The sequence below is a fragment of the Vanellus vanellus genome (assembly GCF_965231255.1).
Source record: "Vanellus vanellus genome assembly, chromosome: Z".
NCBI lineage: Eukaryota > Metazoa > Chordata > Aves > Charadriiformes > Charadriidae > Vanellus > Vanellus vanellus.
In genome coordinates, this window is record NC_138908.1 from 33794131 (window position 1) to 33812554 (window position 18424).

The 18424-nt window shown below is 45.6% G+C and overlaps 1 protein-coding gene across 3 annotated transcripts in view; it reads left to right on the forward strand.

Annotated features, from left to right (window-relative positions):
- The window catches only part of PSD3 (pleckstrin and Sec7 domain containing 3), a gene marked incomplete at its 5' end in the record, with an annotated part of 102618 nt that extends 92292 nt beyond the window's left edge, over positions 1-10326 (forward strand). For all 3 annotated transcript variants that reach the window (XM_082497562.1, XM_082497561.1, XM_082497563.1), the window contains 3 exons: positions 314-458; positions 3676-3819; positions 9938-10326. In XM_082497562.1, the coding sequence (XP_082353688.1) occupies positions 314-458; positions 3676-3819; positions 9938-10150 (502 nt within the window). In that variant the 3' untranslated portion in view covers positions 10151-10326. The remainder of the gene's footprint in view (positions 1-313; positions 459-3675; positions 3820-9937) is intronic.
- Positions 10327-18424: the final 8098 nt, after the last annotated feature.

Here is an 18424-nt window from a genome sequence, read left to right on the forward strand (position 1 = left end):
TCTAGAGACCCGTGGTGTCCAGCACAGCTGAGACTGTAGGACATATATCTGAATCAGGGCATTGGTTAGCTCTGTTGCCTGTGTCATTTGGATTGGATTAGGAAAAGATGCGTACTAGGGTGAATTGTGGACCTAATCACGAGCCAGCCTGTGACTGAGATACCTGACACTTACAAAGATAGACCAGAAGACTGAGCACACTCTAAAACTTGCCCAGTTCTGGTTATTCTCGCTTTTGAAATGCTGTTGAAGGGGTGGGAAAGAGGTAGAGGAGGCTGAGTCAACAGGCGCTTAATATGTGTTTCTTCCCCAGGAGCCAAGAAGAAATGCAGACCTGGATCAACAAGATTAACTGTGTGGCTGCTGTCTTCTCTGCACCACCATTTCCAGCGGCAATTGGCTCTCAGAAGAAGTTCAGTCGCCCACTTCTGCCAGCCACCACGACAAAGCTATCTCAGGTGAGCTGTTTTTATATAGAGGGTGGGTGACGGTGATTTCTCTGGCTGGCTGGAGACCGGATGGTGGTCCTGGGCATTGTTTTGTGGGTGTAGCCACTAGCATTCCTAGGAGGTAGAGGCTTGCATGGTAAATCTCTGTTTGTTTCCTCATGCAAGATTTGAAGTGGGGAGAGAGAACAAGCAGACTTGAATATTTTTTTAGATTTTTGAAGAAAAGAAACAATCACCACTGTTCCTAGTACCAGATATAGAATTTTCATCCCACAGTTACGGCTCTGCAGAGCACATTTCAAATACTGTCTGAGTGGTGTTTTTTTTTTTTTTTAATTTGAGTGTTTATTGCCACTCATTTCAGAAGAAATGGACATACTTCTGGTCTTTGGTTTATTGGGGTGATAAAAGGTGAAAGCTGATGCATCAGGCAAGCATCAGTTATGTTTCTTCCGCAATATTTTTCCATACTCCAACCCTTACTAGCTCAGGGATTTCCTGTTTAATGTATTTTTATAAGCTGCCTCTTACATAAATGTCTTTGGTCTCCTCTTGTGATCACATAAGCTTTCAGCTTCCAAAACATCCTGTGGCAGGGAGTTTCACAGCTCTGCTACTTCTTGCATGAAAAACACCTGCTTCTGCTTGTTTCAGACTGGCTGGGTCTGATGCTTGCGCCCATATCTCTGTGTACTTTGGGAGCTATGATGCATGCCTGCAATTCCTCCCGCACTGGCAGGAACATGATTTTGATTAGGTTGACAGAGTGGCACAGGTGATAGATCCCAATTCTAGGTGTATACTTCACGAGGTACCTCCTGTGGATTTTTAAGTCACATGCCCATGTTGGATTGCTTCTTAAATGCATTATTTTTGCCATCTTCATAGCTTAGCAACACTCCTTAGAAACCACCATCTCATAATCTGCATTTCTCTAAGGGGGTGGGTTTTTTATGTTGCCCCTGCTTTTTTCCTTCTACGTGGTAGTAGCCTTTCTTCTTAGAATGTGGTGACCGACTTTCCATCTTCTATTCTTGGTTAAAGTTTAAAACATGCCTCATACAGAATAATACTAACTTGTCTCATCCTTGTGGTTTTACCTTTTGCTAATGCATACCTTTTTAAAAATACTACATAGGGCTTCAGTAATTTACCCCCAGTCACCAAAAAAAGCTTTTTTATTCATCAGTGTTCTGTGTGATTGTTCCATTTAGCATGTTGTTTTCTAGTCTTATTGTTTCTGTTTAATCTGGAAAGGAAAAAAAATAGAACAGAGCCCTGTGGTTTGTGTCTCAAAGAAGGGGAGACATGAGAACTGGAATAAGATAAGCTGTTTTAGCTAAAGGCAGAAGAATGTTAAGTGTTCAAAGCAGATAAATTCAAAGGCAAGCAGAAACATGTCTGCTTTTATCTGTCAGTGTGGAAAAGCTGCCAGCAGGCTGCTCCTCATTTGGCGGACAAAAAAAAATGTGAATTGTCAAATCCCTGTGGTTGCTGTTTAGGATTTTGTGGGCTGAATCATGATGGATGGTACTTCTTCAAAGGGCCCGTTCCTGGTCAGACAGAAGTTGGGATGCAGTGAGAACCTAACACGGGTGATGAAGAGAGGTTGGACATGACAAGTTGTGCAAGATCATTGTACCAACTTTGCTTTCAAAAACAGATTGGTGTCTGATCTTGGTTAGTCCAACCAAAGAGCAATGTAACAAAGCTATATGTAAAGGAACAACCAGTCTAGAAAAGATCTACTAGAGGTTTTTTTCCCCCTTTTTTCTGGGAATGTGCATGCACACAGAAAAGCTCCAAAGGGCTGCTGGCCTGGAAATTACAGGTGCCAAATTAATAGCTGCTGAAAGACCTCTTGTCATCAGGCTGTAGAACTCACTGCAACAGGATGTCACTGGGACCAGGAATTCAGCGCAATGTGAAGAGTACTTGGGCACTAATAGAGAGATCAAACAGATCCAGGTTAGTTACTAACAGCAACAAGAATTTTTGGCAGCCAGTAGCGAGTGGTTTGAGCCCTACCACGAATAGGCAGAGGCAAATTATCCCACATGTTTCTTTCTTCAGTTCTCTTGCAAAAGAGTTGAAACACAAGATTAGCTGGGGCTCAACTGTCATCCTCTGTAGAAGTTTTTCCCCTTTCTGCTCTTTTCCACAGCTCCAGCTTAGTGAGCTGAGAGGCTCAGTCCCTGGTGTGACTCGCAGTGCAGTGCAGGCATGTCCGAGCTAGGCTTGAAGCTGCAAGCTGCACAGCCACACCACTGGGGGACAACTAGTGGCAACTATCCCCTCCTCTGAGGCTAGGTACATACGTGAGAGCTGAGCTGGGTACTCCCTGCTGTTACGACTCCGGTTAAGTCACTAAGATCTGCATAATCATATTTTTGAGTTACCTAATTCAAACATAATTTCAGATGCAAGCCTAGAAATGGCCAGAAGGCCATGCTGCAGGAGCTGGAAACCTTCTGAGCTGAAGGAAGGTTAGCTGACAGATGGACTGGAGGAAGTGAGTGGGCCTGGGATTATGATAAAGGAAATTGCCTAGAAAGGGGGAGTAGCTGCTCCTCGCTTTCTCCAACTGCACAGTGGGATAAAAGCTGGTGGCAGCTTAGCAAGGCGAGGTATCTTTTGGGGAATGGACAGCCCTTCCTCTTCTGGATGCATTGTATTGTTCTGAACAAACTGAAACGGCAGAGCAGTGAGTGATTGGTAGTGCAGAAAGGCAGGAAGGGCCCCGACTCCATGTCAGGGTTCCTGACATGGAACTACTTTTACATTGCAAAGACCTGAGGCAGGGTCTTTGCCTGTCTCATTCTGCACTTGGTCTGACTGCGTATACAACAGCCTTAATTAATTTGCCAAAAAATGTATTAGAGCAAAAGTGTCATGTTGTCAGTAATGCTCTGCAGCAAGCTGCTTCCGTTGCTCTCAGCAAGGCAACGGATGACAGGTTTGCCATCCTTCCCAGTGGCATCTGTTAGCTGCTGAGTTTTTCTGCAAACTTGGCCACTTTGCTTGGGTGCCTTTAAGAGAGCTGTTGGGGACAGAGCTCTGGGGTAATAGACCATGTCAATTTAATTAAAATTAGTTAAAGTAATGAAGGAGAGAAAGAGAAAGAAAAGGAAACTACTTGGTATTATTGTGCAGGAATCTCTCTATTTTCCTTTGCTTATCGAGTATTTTAGATTCTGTTACTTAAGTGCCTAATGTGTTTTTGAAGGATGAACAGCTGAAATCCCATGAAGCTAAGCTGAAGCAGATCTCCACTGAACTTGCTGAACATCGCTCCTATCCTCCTGACAAGAAGCTCAAAGGCAAGGAGGTAGATGATTACAAACTGAAGGACCACTATCTGGAGTTTGAGGTAGGTATGGGAGACATTATTACCTTTAGTTTTTAGGTGTGGATGGCGCAGCTGGTGTTATATTTGGAGTACAGTCCTAAACTTCTGCATTTTTCACCCTATTTCACTAAGGAGTATGTTCTTGTTAGACAGATATGGCACAGCAATCCCGGAAGCTGGGATGTGACTTCTCTGTCTGACAAGAACTTTGTGAGACTTTAGCCATGACTTTAGCTCCTCATCTATAAAATGGAAGATAAAAATGTGACCCTCTGTCCTTGTCTGATGTATATTTTTGAAGACATGACAAGGTCTTCAGGCAGGGACTGTCTCATTTTGTAAGATTGTGTTGCTTAGTGTGTTGGCACCTTAGTCTTTACTGAATGACTGCATTATGCAGTAATGCAGATCATGATAATTGTCTTCCATTGGTATGTTCCAAAGGAACTGCTCTTCTAAAATTATTGTTGTAGGCAATCAGAGCCATTTGTGTTGTGTACTAGTGAGCTGGATGTCAGGATGAGCAGGAAAAGGATAGAATTAAAAATCACAGGATTGAGTGATGCAACTTAGGCAGCTGCATTAGGAGATTGTTCTGAGTATCTGACTGCAGCTTTTATCCATTGTGGTGTCTGCCACATTGTAGGGCTACGTGGGAGGAGGTCAGCAACCCAGCAGATACCTGGTATTTTGCATGGTTGCACCTTTGAGCTTTTTTGCCCAGAACTGTGACTCAATGTTGCCTTGGGTCTGAAAGGACCCTACTTTAGATAGGCACTGCCTCGCAAGGAAAATTTGTAGTCTGAAGAAGAGCAGAAGCAGATAAAAGTCACAGACCACCCGAGGAGATGCTGGAGACAACACAAGCCTCCCAAACTGAAGTATGCTTCCTGCCATGTGTTATATGAGTTTCTTTTGGAGGAGTTCTTTTTAGTCCTGGGCTTGACTGGTTGCGTACTTATTCTTTTGTAGAAGGTTGTAATCACTGTGTTGGGTTGACTTTGCTGTAGCTCTGGGCTGCATCATGTACAGTGAGTTTGAGGTATTTTGCATAGATGTTTTGCTACTGTTTATACAAAACAGGGAACACAGTTAGCCAGTTTGTTCTTGCACATGCCACGTACCTGAAATCATCTGACCAACAATCAGATGAGGAAGTGGTGGACAGGGCTGCCAAGAAAAGGGTACACAATGATATGAACAGGAGAGACTACATAATCAATAAAACAGGGGTGAAGTGAGGTGATGGGATAGCTCATATGACTGGAGCGCTGCCGTGAATGGATACAGGCTTTTTAGAAAAGACAGAGCAGGATGGCAAGGAGGGGGACGCACCGTTTATGTGAGTGAGTAGCAGGCACACATCAAACTTTCCCTAAGGAAGGGTGAAGAGCCAGCTGAGAGCTTGTGGGTCAGGATTGGCAGGCACACCAAGATGGGTGTCATTGTGGTGGCTGTCTACTAGGCCTTTTTCAAAAAACTGGAACAAACCTTGTGTTTGCAAGCCCTGGTCCTAATGGGCAACTTCAGCCACTCCTATATCTGCTGGAGGAACAACACAGCAGGGCACAAGCAATCCAGGATGTTTCTGGAGTGCATTGACAACAGCTTCCTAAACCAAGTGACTGAGGAGCAGACAAGGAGATGACCTCTCTGGTCCTCTCACTTAGAAACTAGGAAGAACTGTTTCAGGATATGAAGGTCAGGGCAACCGTGGCAGCAGTGAATATGAGATGTTGGACTTCATGATCCTGAAAGGAGGGGTCAAAGTAAAAAGTAGGATCACAACCCTGGACTTCAGGAGAGCTGAAGAGAACTGTTCAGAGAACTGCTTGGAAGATTCCTATTAGATATGGCCCTCTGGGGGAAGAAAGCTTTGGGACAGTTGGTCACTTTTCAAGGATCACCTCCTTTAAGCACAGGAATGGTTCACCCTGACAAGCAAGAAACCAAACAAAAATGGCTGAAGGCCTTCATGGATGAACACGTTGCTCCTGGCAAAACTCCACCTTAGAAAGGAAGTGTATAGGAGGTGAAAGCAGTGGCAGGTAGCACAGGAGGAATAGAGGTACTGCCCAAGCATTTAGGAAAGCCAAAGCCCATGTGGATTTGAATCTGGCAAAAGATGTGAAGGGCAAGAAGAAAGGTTTCTACAGGTATGTTAACAGCAGGACAGCTAGGGAAAAATATGGGCCCTAGTTGGGGCCCCATTATGGGGCTGGGGACCTGGTCACAAAGAACCAGGGAAAGGCCAGGGTACTCAATGTCTTCTTTGTCTGGGTCTCTACTGGTAAGATCAGCCTTCAGCAGTCACAAATACATGAGCCCAGTGGGAAAATCTGGAGCGAGGAAGACTTACTCTTGGTGAAAGATGAGAAGTTAGGGAATATTTAAACTGCACTTATGCAAGTCCATGGGATCTAATGTGATGCACCTGTGAGTGCTGAGGGAGCTGGATGATGTCATTGCAAGGCCATTCTCAATTACCTTTGAAAGGTTGTGGTGATCAGGGGAGGTTCCTGAGGACTGGAGGAAAGCAAATATCATTCCTGTCTTCAAGAAAGGCAAGGAGGAAGGTCCAGGGAACTACAGGCTGGTCAGCTGCTTCTCCATCCATGGTAAGGTGACGGAACAAACTCTCCTGAAAATCACTTCCAAACACATTAAAGACAATGAGGTGATTATGAGTAATCAGCATGGCTTTATGAAGGGGAAATCATGCCTGACCAACATGATAGCCTTTTACAATGAGATGTCTGGTGTGATGATGGATGAGGGGAGAGCTGTGGATGTTGCTTGTTTTTGACTTTAACAAGGATTTTGGCAGTCTGCTCTAACATCCTTGTAGACAAGCTGATGAAGCGTGGACCAGGAAATCGACAGTAAGGTCGTTTGGAAACTGGCTGAACAATCAAGATCAAAGTGTTGTGATCAATGATACAATGTCAGTTTTGAACACAGCACTTGGATGTACAGAGCAAACGGCACACACTCACTCTGTAGGGGTCTTGTGCTTTCGGTGCTTGACACAAAGCACAAAGTTTATTTTCTGTCACGTCTAGAAGCCTGAGTTGGGATGAAATGTAGGCCAGTGTGTTAGATGATTTTAGAAAGAATGATGGAGAAGGAGATTGTTGTGCGTTTTTTCTGTTTTCTTTCAATTTTATCATGGTGGTCTTTACAGAAATATTCCTTAGGTACCTCAGTATAAAGCAGAACCAGTACAGCCCAGGAAATAAAAGATATCTTCTTCCCTAGCGAGAGCCTTGAACGGGAATTGAACTGTGCAGTTCGGATATGTGATCAGCACTGCAGCAATGCCTGTGATCAGCACTGCAGCAAACACCACCAAAGTGGTGACACCGACTTTGGTTGTGTACAAGAGATGGTGATTCAAGGTGCTGCTGTGCAATACTGTGTTACCTTCATGCTTGGCACAGATTTCGCAGGCTGTGTTGAACTATCAATAGGTGGTTTGGAAAAAAAAAAAAAAAAAAAAGAAAAGGTGAGCTATATGAAAATCTGGATGGAAACTTTCTCCTAGTTTTGGGGGTTCTTCACTTTCCCTTCAGAACAAAGTCCTGTCAGGGTCAGGCACAAGCTGGTGACAGACGTTGCTGCATGGAGTCAAAGCAAAAGGGCAAGAGTCAGGTGATGCAGTATTTTGTACTTAACTCTTTCAGGCTGAGATTGCAGAACAGACTTTGCATCCATGTACAAAGGGCCATGCTGATACATCTCCGGAAGCACACCAAAAGGGCCTGCGAGTCCCAGAGGAAGCAGCATAGTCCCATTAAGAAGGAAGAAGACAGGTTCCTTTTCTGTAGGCCCTTGTAATCTCTTTTTGTTCATCCACCAATGTTCTCTTCATTCTTGCCCCTAATGAAAGACAAGTGACATGACGTTTACTTCTGAGGGGACATGAACCAGGAGGTGCCTTTTGCTTGTTCAGTGATGCAGCTAGAAGTGTTTCTTCTTGCTGGTGTCCTTGCTTGTAGACACCAAGGAAGGAACATTTCCTCTTTGCTTGCTGAGGAAGTACTGCTCCAGATGATGGTTGTTCATTGCAGCAAATTTATGGTTTGAGAGAGATCTTTTGAGTGCTGTCAGGTGAGAGGTGAAGCCAAAAATTTGATGGGTGGCTATCTCATCTCCTTTTCATGATGTGCATTTAGCCTTCAGAGATAATGTTGCAGAAGCTTTTGAATGGTTTTAAGTTGTGGTTTTACTTTCTTGACAGAATTTTCCAGATTGATTTCTTTTAAGGAAAAATTTCCACCAGCTTAATACCTAGCTTCAAATGTCAGCTCATTAAACCAGCAAGTTTGTTGCAGCTGAAATCAAAATAGAAAATTCCAAATGCATTGCTTGATTGCAATAGAAATCATGGGCCTACAAAGACCAGGACAAAATTGCCATTGGCAGGCATGTAGGGCAGAAACTGGTTCTGTATTTCTGTACTGCTTGCTTGGTGACCCTGGTAGCGTTTACTGGACCAATAAAAAGCAGAAGTCCATACAGTAGTAAAGTCCCTCTCTCCCTTGATGAATATTATGCTGATCTCAGGCTTAGAGCACTGGCTTGCCTTCTGCTTTGCAGAGATGTCCTGTTTGTTGTGTGATGAATCATTCATCAGCCTGGCATATTGTGCATCTTTATCAGGGTTCTGCTTGCTGTTTCTCCATTTCCTTTTTTTTTTATTGAGTGACACATCTTACCTGCTTCATGTGTTTGTCTCTAGCATTGTGGAGCTGGAGCTCCAGATATAGAATTGATAAGAATGCCTTTTTTATTTAATTTTCAGGTGGATTCTTTTATTATCCTCCTCTGTGAGGTTTTATTTATTCAAAGGACTCTTTGGAAACCCAGTCACGTTCTCTTCTTTTTTTTTTTTCCTTTATATTCCACTCTTCAAAGCAGTTACCAAGCTTTTTGACTTCCTGCCCTCGACTAAGTGTTATTCCCAGAACTTTATTATTTTATTATAAACTGGAAGAATTTTTCAGGAACATAATAGTTTGGCAACTGTTTTGCCACTTTGAAATATAAATTAACAATCTGTATGGAAGTTTATGTCCTCCTTTCCAGGCCCTCAGCCTACTGAGATCACCTTAATTACAATGCCTGCACCGCATCTTTAGTGGGTATGTCAGAGGCAGGTTATTGAACAAATCTTGGGAGGTAGGTTGCTCTGGTCTCAGGACCTCCTGCCCCAGCTTCTGTTTTTGAGGCCCTGCAGGGATCTTCTGTTTAATATACTCTTATTTTGTTCATTGCTGAGATGATCTGTGCACAAAGATGTTACTGCGGCACATGGAGTGAAATCTTCCCATTGGAGAGGGACAGCTCTGCTCCAGACAAGGAACAGAACAAGTGGGCATGGCACACAGTACAGTGAACTTTTTCCAGTTGAAAAATACAAGTGTCTGAACAGAGAGCAACCTTCATCATTCACCATGAGTGGCCCAGTCAGGGCAACATGCTGTGCTGCTGTCATAGCCCTCTCATCTGCTCTTTTTTGTTAAAGTCTGGTCTTGGAGAGCATCCTCTCACGGCCTCAGTAGTCGCCAAGCTGTTACAGCCTGAGCTTAGCAGGACCCTGCTTTGGTTTCTCCCCTGTGGGCTGAAGCAAGGAAAGCAGGACCTGCTGGCAGAAGGGGAAGGCTGCAGGGGAGAGCTGTAGCCAACGAGAGCAGGTTTTTTGTTGTCCCTCAGTTTGCTGCACTTTATCTCCATGCCTTCATGGGGCACATAACATCTCAATATGTGTGAGCACAGAATATGACTCAGCAAGGCTAAGGTCAGCAAGCTCTTGCTTGGTGTTGTTACTCAGAAATCACCATCCGCTCCAACTAGCTGGGAGCTACTGTTCAGCAGAGCACCAGGATTTGAGTGCTGCAGAACTGAGTGCCTCTAATTGCACAGCACCCCCGGGCTCAGCCTGCCTGAAATCCTTTTTGTACAATGTAATTTACATTAGCCACCATTGTTCATGTCTACATCAGGCACCATTGTTCGCATCCATATTAGGCTCCTGGCTTTCAAGGTCAACAGAAACCATTAAGTTACCCAGACAGTCTCGCAAGTGCTTCTGCAGAATTTCTTCAAGACTGATTCAGGCCTTTCTTTTCATTTCCAGAAAAATCGCTATGAGATTTACGTTGGCCTCCTGAAAGAAGGGGTGAAGGAGCTGCTGAGTGGAGGAGAGAATGATGCGCCAGGATTGAAGAAATCCCACTCGAGTCCCTCGTTGAATCAGGAGTCTCCAGTTAGTGCCAAGGTGAAACGCAATGTCTCGGAGAGGAAGGACTACAGGCCAGAAACACCCAGCATTAAGCAGAAGGTCACTTAGGGTGGAAATGACAACTAGGGGAACAGCCATGCAGCAAAGTACCGGTGGTCAAAATTTTTTCATTTAATAACCTGTCATTCACAAAAAATAAGTGCATCTGCCTGAATGGGGTGTTAGTGACATTTTCTATTGTATATTTTGCTGTTTCTGTGCAGATTGTGGGAGATGTCTTTGCTCCTGCTTTGCTTTGCTTTGTTAATTTGTCATTTAGCAATTGAAGCATCGGGACTTTTTTGTGTTGTTCTGTTTCTAAAGGAGCTGGGGGAGGGGTAGAGCGCTGTGACGTATATTCTGTCTCTTCCCCGTTTATCTCCTCCCATCGGCATGTGGCTTTCATCTCTCAAGTCACTTGTCACTTTATTTACGTGGTGGGTGGGAAAGTAACTGGACAAATGCTGCAGTGCTGTGAATGCGAGTTATAGCTGTGAGAAAAGCTGTGCAAACGGGCAGCTGCAGAAGGCTGGCTAGAGCCTAGGGTACTGGGAGCACTGGTTTCCTGACAATGCAGAGCATGTTGATACTGGTACTTAGCAGCAGGTGCTACAGTAAATAGTCACTGTTGCTTATCTTATTGCATTGACCCTGGACCCACGAGCACAAAGGAATGAAACTTTGAAACCTCTGGCAATGCTGGGATGACAGCATTGGAATAATTTGTTTGCTTCTTTCCAAGCAAAGAGTCTTGTCCTGAGTTAACAGGCTGGGAGGTATCCAAACCCGTGCTGTCTCTGTGGTCAGGGAGGTTAGGGATTACCCAGTCGGAATGAACCTGGGCTTTAAATTTATTTGCAGAGGAGGCTGCTGTAGGTGTCAGCCATTAGCATTGTATTTTAAAGACAAAGGGCCTCTGTGTAGTTTTTAACTATACGCTGTCACTTAGCTGCTATATAGAGCCTTATGATATATTGTGCCCTGACGCTTGCCCTTCCAGGAGTTTCCTTGTTGGTGTACACAGATAGGTGTTTGCAATTTCTCTGCTAGTGACAAAGCACTTTGCCTTTTCTCTTCAGGAAGGGATTCTCCTCAGCTCTCCATTTTCCTGCTTTAGCTCACATACAGGTGGAAGAGGCTGGTGCAGACTGGAGAAGGACACAGACCTGTCCTTGTGGCAGGCCAGGGTTTGATGCTGTCGTGGCTACTCCGTTGCCAGGAGGCCAGCACAAGGCAGCCCCAGGTTTGCCAGATCCTGCCCTCCACCTGCAGGGAACCGGCCCACCTTGCAGCTCTTGTGTACCCTGCACCAAGCTTTCAGAGGTGGGAGTGCAGGACAGGGAGAAACCACCGTGGGTAGAGCCTTCCATACCATCAAGCGGTGCCCAGCGACAGGACAAGGGGCAATGGGCACAAAATGGATCACAGAAAATTCCATCTGAACATGAGGAAAAACTTCTTTCTTTACTTTGAGGGTGACAGAGCACTGTAACAGGCTGCCCCAACAGGTTGCGGAGTCGTCTTCTCTGGAGATATTCAAAATCTGCCTGTATGCAATCCTGTCCAACCTGCTGTAGGTGAGCCTGCTTTAGCAAGGGGGTTGGACTAGATGATCTCCAGAAGTCCCTTCCAACCCCTGCCATTCTGTGATTCTATGAAAGCCCCCATGTTTGTGCCACAGACCCTTGGGCTGTCCAGCAGTCTTCAGGCACAGGGAGTGGAAGTATGATGTAGAGATAAATTTCCTGCTTCCCAGCCCCTCTCGCCTAGGCAGCATTGTGGCTCTGCAGAGAGTGCTGGGTTTTAATCTTGAGTTTGATATTGGCCCTCTAGGTGAGCTTGGACAGGTCTCTCCCATTTTGCCTTGGCCTTCCTCTGTGCAGAGTAGAACAACCAAACTGGTCTTTCATAGAATCATAGAATCATAGAATTGTCTATGTTGGAAGAGACCCTTGGGATCATTGAGTCCAACCATCTACCCTACTCTACAAAGTTCTCCCCTACACTATATCCCCCAACACCACATCTTTCCTGCAGAGCACTTTGGGAGGTAATATTGAGGGCCAGCTGAAAATTGGTTTTTGCTGTTGTTTTTGTTGTGCCTGGCACAGGGCAGCCTTCCTGATGGATGTAATTCTTAATGCATAAAGAAACATCAAGATCATTGCAAGGACTGTTTAGAAATGTGCTGGTGTTTCCAGCGCAAGTCGTTGAAGGGCCACACATCAAAAAGATTACCACCTGAGTGGATTTGTGCTCTGCCAGCCTCCCCAAAGGGTCCAAGTCAATTATTCTAGTTTATTGACCTGCCAGTTCAGTGGGCAGGACAGGGAGTGATCAAAGAGAGAAGGACCTTAATAAGCGCCTTGTGACTTGCCTCCCCACTGAGGACCACCGTGCAACAGCTTTCCTGGTGGTGTGCTCACTGTTGGCTGTAATAAAGATGTGCTCTCAGATGCCGGGAAGTGTTGGTGCGAATCGATCCTTGCAGTTGCAGTCTGGCAGCAAAACCAGCTGGGACTGTTTCCATGTGTGATGTTGGGACACGCACACATCTGGCATCTGCCACTGAGAGCGGCCACTCAATGCTAGAAGTGAGGAGGTCGGCCACTAACCCTGGCAATGTTGCTAAATACTGCAAAGTCCTCAATAGAAACAATCAGCACTTCCCAAGCACTGGGGCTTTAGAAGTTCTGCATGCTTACAGTGGAGCAAAAATTCAGTCCTCTTCCTGAAGAAGAGAGATGCCTTCTGCTGCTGGAGCCAAAGTGATGTGGTGCAGCATGCTGTGTTAGGAGACTGAGTGTAGGCAGGTGCACGATAGTGCTCATTGGGAGGGATTGTTTGAGTTAATCAACATTGATCAACAGCTCATGGAGGGGAAACAAAGCCAGGAGATCCCTGCAGCTGTTCATCATGCTCTGGTGGCTTAAAACAAACAAGCAGGAGAGAGAGACAAAGAAACTCATTTGGGGAATGCCAAATGCACATTTGAGAAGAAAATTTGTCTTGTCTTAGATACGGCATTTGTAAGCATGCAGCAGAAACCAAAAAAAATGTGCAGATTTGTAAATGGGCTCTGCTTGGCTGTCAGGGCAGGGTTGTCTAGATGATCTTCTTGAAGACGGGCAGGAACATGCCCAGCAAACCTCTTGTGAGTATGGAGTGCAGTGCTTTAAAAGGTAAAGAGGTCACATTTAACTTCTTTTCCCGTCTTTTAAAATATTCTGGTTGCTGTAGACTGCAGTTAAAATGCTGAGCTCCAAAAGAAATTATGCCTGTAAAATGTGTTTCCCAGCTTTGACACAGAAACTGGATAATTCCTCTTCAAAGTCATTGCAGAGAAGATGATTTGAAGCAATACGAAAAGTCAAAAAGTGAACTGCAAAAATTTTTTTTTCATTATTTATTCTCTATTTCTATGTATACTTGTAAATGGATTAGTGTATATTTTTTTAAGTCTCATCTGGGCTTAGCAAATGCAGTTTTTCACTGCATTTTTTAGCCATTAAACATTTGTTGAGCTTGGAGCACTCTTGGTGAGACTGCTGAGGCGTGCAGATTAGTTTACTGAGAATTTGTCAGGTTCTGCTCAAGTTTTAATTAATGCCATTTTGTTCCGTTGCTTTACAAATTCTACACATCCCAAGCACCCATGTGAAAACTAATTTCGGAGGCTGAGAGGAAAAGGTGATCCTGTTGTAAGGCTGCTGGACTCCTTTGGGAATAGGATCATCTACTAAGCAGTATTGTAATTTGTTTTTTTTCCCCCGCTGATGCTATTGTAAAGGATGGAGGCAGGTTCACAGGAGGTCTCAGCAGTGCTTCTTCTTGAGTGGCACCACTGAGAGTCTGGCCAGATAGCTTTGCATGGTACCTGGTACCCTGCCTTTCCTTGTTGAACTGTTTACCTTGAGGAGAGTTCAGTGCTTGACCTCAGCAGCTCAGGAGCTCCTGTTGCAACATGTAAGGATACTCTGCTGATTTCCAGCCCTCCTTTGGGACCCACCATGCACCTGAACTCGGTGTCAGCGGAGCAGCCTGCAGCTTTCTGGAGGTGCTCAGTGCAAGCAGGAGTTACTGGGAGACCACCATGAGTACGTGGGCATGCAAGCCAGCCTTTGCCTTGGCGCTGCAGCGAGGTGTTACCCTTCCTTGTCTTCCCCCCTGCTGCAGCGTGCAACCGTCGCTCAGGCAAAGCCTCTGCTTGCATGTTGAGAGGAGGGATGCAAGGGGGGGAGCAGGATGGAGCCAACGGCTCCTCTCATCACCCCTGGTCAAGATGCAGACAGAGGTCCTGGAGGGACACATCCTGCTCTGAAGCATTGCTGGCTGCTCCCACTCCAGGGGCAGCCCTCCTCTCCCCGGCTGAGGGAGGAGAGATGGGAGAGGACCTTACAGGGTCTGCACGTGATAGCAGAGTGGTGAGGGAGAAGGACAAAATGGCCTTCCCCTCTCCCCACTCAGCAACCAAAGCAGGTGAGATACTCTCCGAAAGCTAAAACTGCGCTCTCCTCTGTAAGCCAACAGGATACAGGGGTCTGGTTGAGATGGTTTTCGTTCAGCAGCGGCTGCGAAAGAGACTCTCTGGGCCGGCTGTGTGTTTGTGTGCATCTTGCAGATAAATCATGCACGGACCAGTGAACATGACTACAGCTTTTTAATCCAGTATTTATGTTGTGTCTTTAATTGATGTGGAGAGATAAGTCAGCCAGCAGAGTGATTAATGCAGCATTGCTGTGGGGGAATGCTGTTCAGCTGCGATGCCGACTCAGACGGTTTTTCATCTATAGCCAGCCACTTGTAAATGGTTACCAGAAGCTTTCCGAGAGCTTGTAACAGCTCATTCCTTAAGTGCTTTCCCTCTGATCCCACCTGCTCCCAGGGTGAGGTTTGTCCACATTTTGGGGCTCTCCTGGAGAGTGGTGCTCAGCACAGCCCTGCTTTAAGCAGGAGCTTGGACTAGCAATCCTCCAGAGACAGGAATTGTTCAGTGACTTTTCACAGCTCCAATGCCTTCTGGTAACAAGGCTGGTTGTTCTTCTGGCTTGAAACAGACAATATTTTTGCCTTTCTCTGGTGGGAGAGTGAGGTTCTGGCCTGATTAGAGCAGCCCCTTTGGTGAGGAGGTGGTTGTGGCAGTGGAGAAAGTCAAAGGTGGCAGGGTTATCACTGGGCTTCTGGAGGCATTGCATGGTAATGTTCTTCTTGGAAGCAGGGAAAGCTTTTCTCTGCAGACGGTGTACCGCTTACCGTGTTACTGCATTCTCCATCCCTAAATCAATTTTGGCCTTATCGCAGTTAGTCTGACAGCTCCTCCTCCTTTTCTGTCAAGCTGCTCCTGTCTGTCATCTTAGCACCTCAGCTGCTTCTGTATAACAGGTCTCTTTCCTTCCATGCTTCCAGAAATCCAGAAAATTTGACTGTCCCATCTTGCCTTGAGAAAACCTGCTCTGAAGCAATGCTGCATTGAATGGATAACCCTGTGAACAGCTTTTTCATTTTGCTTGTTGGTAGCCTGTGTTTCCAGCCACAGTTATAGCTGGGAGGTGTGAGACGGAGTTTCAGACTGCCATGATCCTCTACCATATTGCTGCAGGGACCCAAGGTCTCCCCTCCCACACTCAGACCAGACACTTTTGACATTACTAGTCTATTTTCCAGAAGTCTTGGAGGCAGAGGCAACCCATGCTGTGGGGAAACTTTGAAAAACTGTTTTGCAAGGAGTTGGGTAGTTTCCAAATCAGGCCATACATTTTGCAGCCTTTTTGGAAGCTGTGTTTAAAAAAAAAAAAAAAAAAAAGTCATTTTCAACCAGTGCCCCCCAAGCACAAATGGTATCCGGGTTGTCGGAAACACTGGCTACTTTTGCAATCTTCCAGCTTGCTGCTTATTTAAACTTTCCCCGGTATTGCTCTCCTCAGGCTCTGGGATGTCACGTCTGCTCTGACAGGGCAGTTATGAAGTCCACATTTCTCCCCAGAGGACAACCAGAACTCCCCAGCGCGTGTTCCCAGCATCTGATATCTGGGCTGCCTAGAGGGGTGAGCCAAAGAAGCTGAAAATTCAGAAATTTCTGTGAAAGACCTGGTCTCCAGATTGTGCTTTTTAGTGAGTATTTTTAATGCATATAGAAGCAGTATGCCTGGCCTCTCCTCTCTCCCAGAACTCTCCCAGCAGCACAGGTATAGTATAGTGAGCTGCTTCACCTGGAGCTTCGCTGTGTGGGACCTGAACATTTGCTCCAGCAAGAAGAGGCTTTGTCAGCCTCCAGAGAAATGATACTACCTAGGCTGAGCACCAGTGCACAGGACAACGATACAGTAGGAAGACAGGCAGAAAGCCAGCGCCACCCTCCGTGGCTGGTCACCTGCTGGGGACTGTCTGCCTGAGCATTGCCCTCAGTGTTGGGGGTAATTAGAAATGCTGGGTTCCTTTTCCACCTGCACTGTGCTGCGTGATGAACTGTCCCTACCACCTGCTGCTTTTCTCCCTTGAGACAGCAGCACCCTTATACGGGAGTGCCACAGCCCCTTGTTAGGAGGCTGGTTTAAATAAGAGCAAGGAGGACAGGTCCCAGGAAAATGTGTCTGGATGTGTTCTGGGAGTATCTGCTCTCCTGTTGGCCATATCCATTTGAACAGTGAACGGAGGCAGGCCCAGCCCTGCCTGAGAGAAGTTACCTTGCTCATCCGTGTTGTTAGCTGCATTGAGGCTGTATTTTAATTGTTTATTAGGGCAGTTCCCTTAGCAAATGCAAGCAACAGCTTTCCCAAAGGCCGCACCATTGACCTGACTTTGCTCCCGTGGTCAGAAGGAGCAAATTTAGGCCAGCGCACAGTGTTCTCTGTCCTCCCCTTTGAACAATGAGCTACTCTGTAAAAATTATAAATGTTTAAACAATGAGGGACCTCCCATGGCATCTGCTGTTAAATCTGTGCCAGGAATCAGCTGGGGTACAGGCCAAAAGTTTATTTGGACTGAGAAAAAGTACATCACGTAGCAATGCAAGGATTGAAAGTGCTACGAACTACAAGGGCACAGGCTTTCTCTGGCATAAACCATTTAATTAGCAGCCACTCTATAGCAGTGGTTCTGCATGGAACTCACCTAAACGAGCCCAACACAAGAAGATACATTTTGTCTAAGTAGGCATGGTTTCAGCTTTGCCTTGGACCAAGTGCATATCCTGGTGTAACTACAGAGCAGCTAGCCAAGCTCCCATGGAGACTTGTTTGACGCAAAATCCTCTGACTCCCCTGAGCCTCTTACTGGGAGAAGGGATATCGATGGTATCGAGTCTGTGTCACTGCACAGGGCAAACTCTGTTGGTGATATAAGTCTTAAATCACTTACATGCTATGAAAACCTCATGCTTAGTGCTGTCAAATTCTGGAAGACTGTAGGATGAGAACAGGGGTGGGTTGTGTGGGTTTTTTTAAATTTGTACATATTCATGACGACTATGTCCTCTTACTTGAGGCTGGGATTATAAATTGGCTAAAAGAACAGAGACTTTTGGCAGTTTGAAAACTTTAAAATCACTACTCTGCGTGAGGTACAATCTGAGGCTTACATTACTTGGTGGACGTGTTTAAGTGATGCCTATAGATGTGTGTATGTATTTCATAGGTATAGTATGGCTTCTGTGGCTCAGCACTCCAAAGCCTGCTGTTCTTTTCTGAGGCTTATTTTGGTCAAAGCACTTCAACAGCTGCAAACTTTGTTAGGATGCTTGTTGTTCTAGTTGTTCTCAAATTAGCTTAAACAGTCATCAGAGCTTTCACAGATTTAGGGTATCCCTTGAGCTGCCTTGATCTCCATGTGTTTGTCCACCAGGGGCTGCCTGTTGTTCTGCATGTCGAAAGCAAAGGCATATATTTGAGAGTCTAAGCGAGGATTACTGGGTGGGATTTTCTGCTAGCTCAACACTGGGCTAACTCTCTATGTCAGCCAATGCCTGCACCGGGACCATCCGTGCTGACTTCTTCTGAAAATCACACTCTGGGGATCTAATACACAGCTTTACTTCTGAAAATGTTGACCTCGCTCCCTGAAAATTCAGCAAGGGGACATAAAAAAAAAAGTATCCAAGCAGGACAGGTGCCTGTGATGTCTTCTGCAGATACAGCCATACAGCAGTACTGAGGGTTCCTTTCTGCAGCTGCACAGATTTCCAGAAGAATGTCTGGCTTATCAGCAGGGAAAAGAAGAGCAGCAATGCTAAAATCTCACTCTTGGGCATCTCGTATGCCTCCCAGAGATTTTCCTTGGGAAAACCTTTTAGCAAGTTACTGGTCTAAGTAGAAAGGTATGAGGAAACCCAGTGGGTTTTCCTATTGC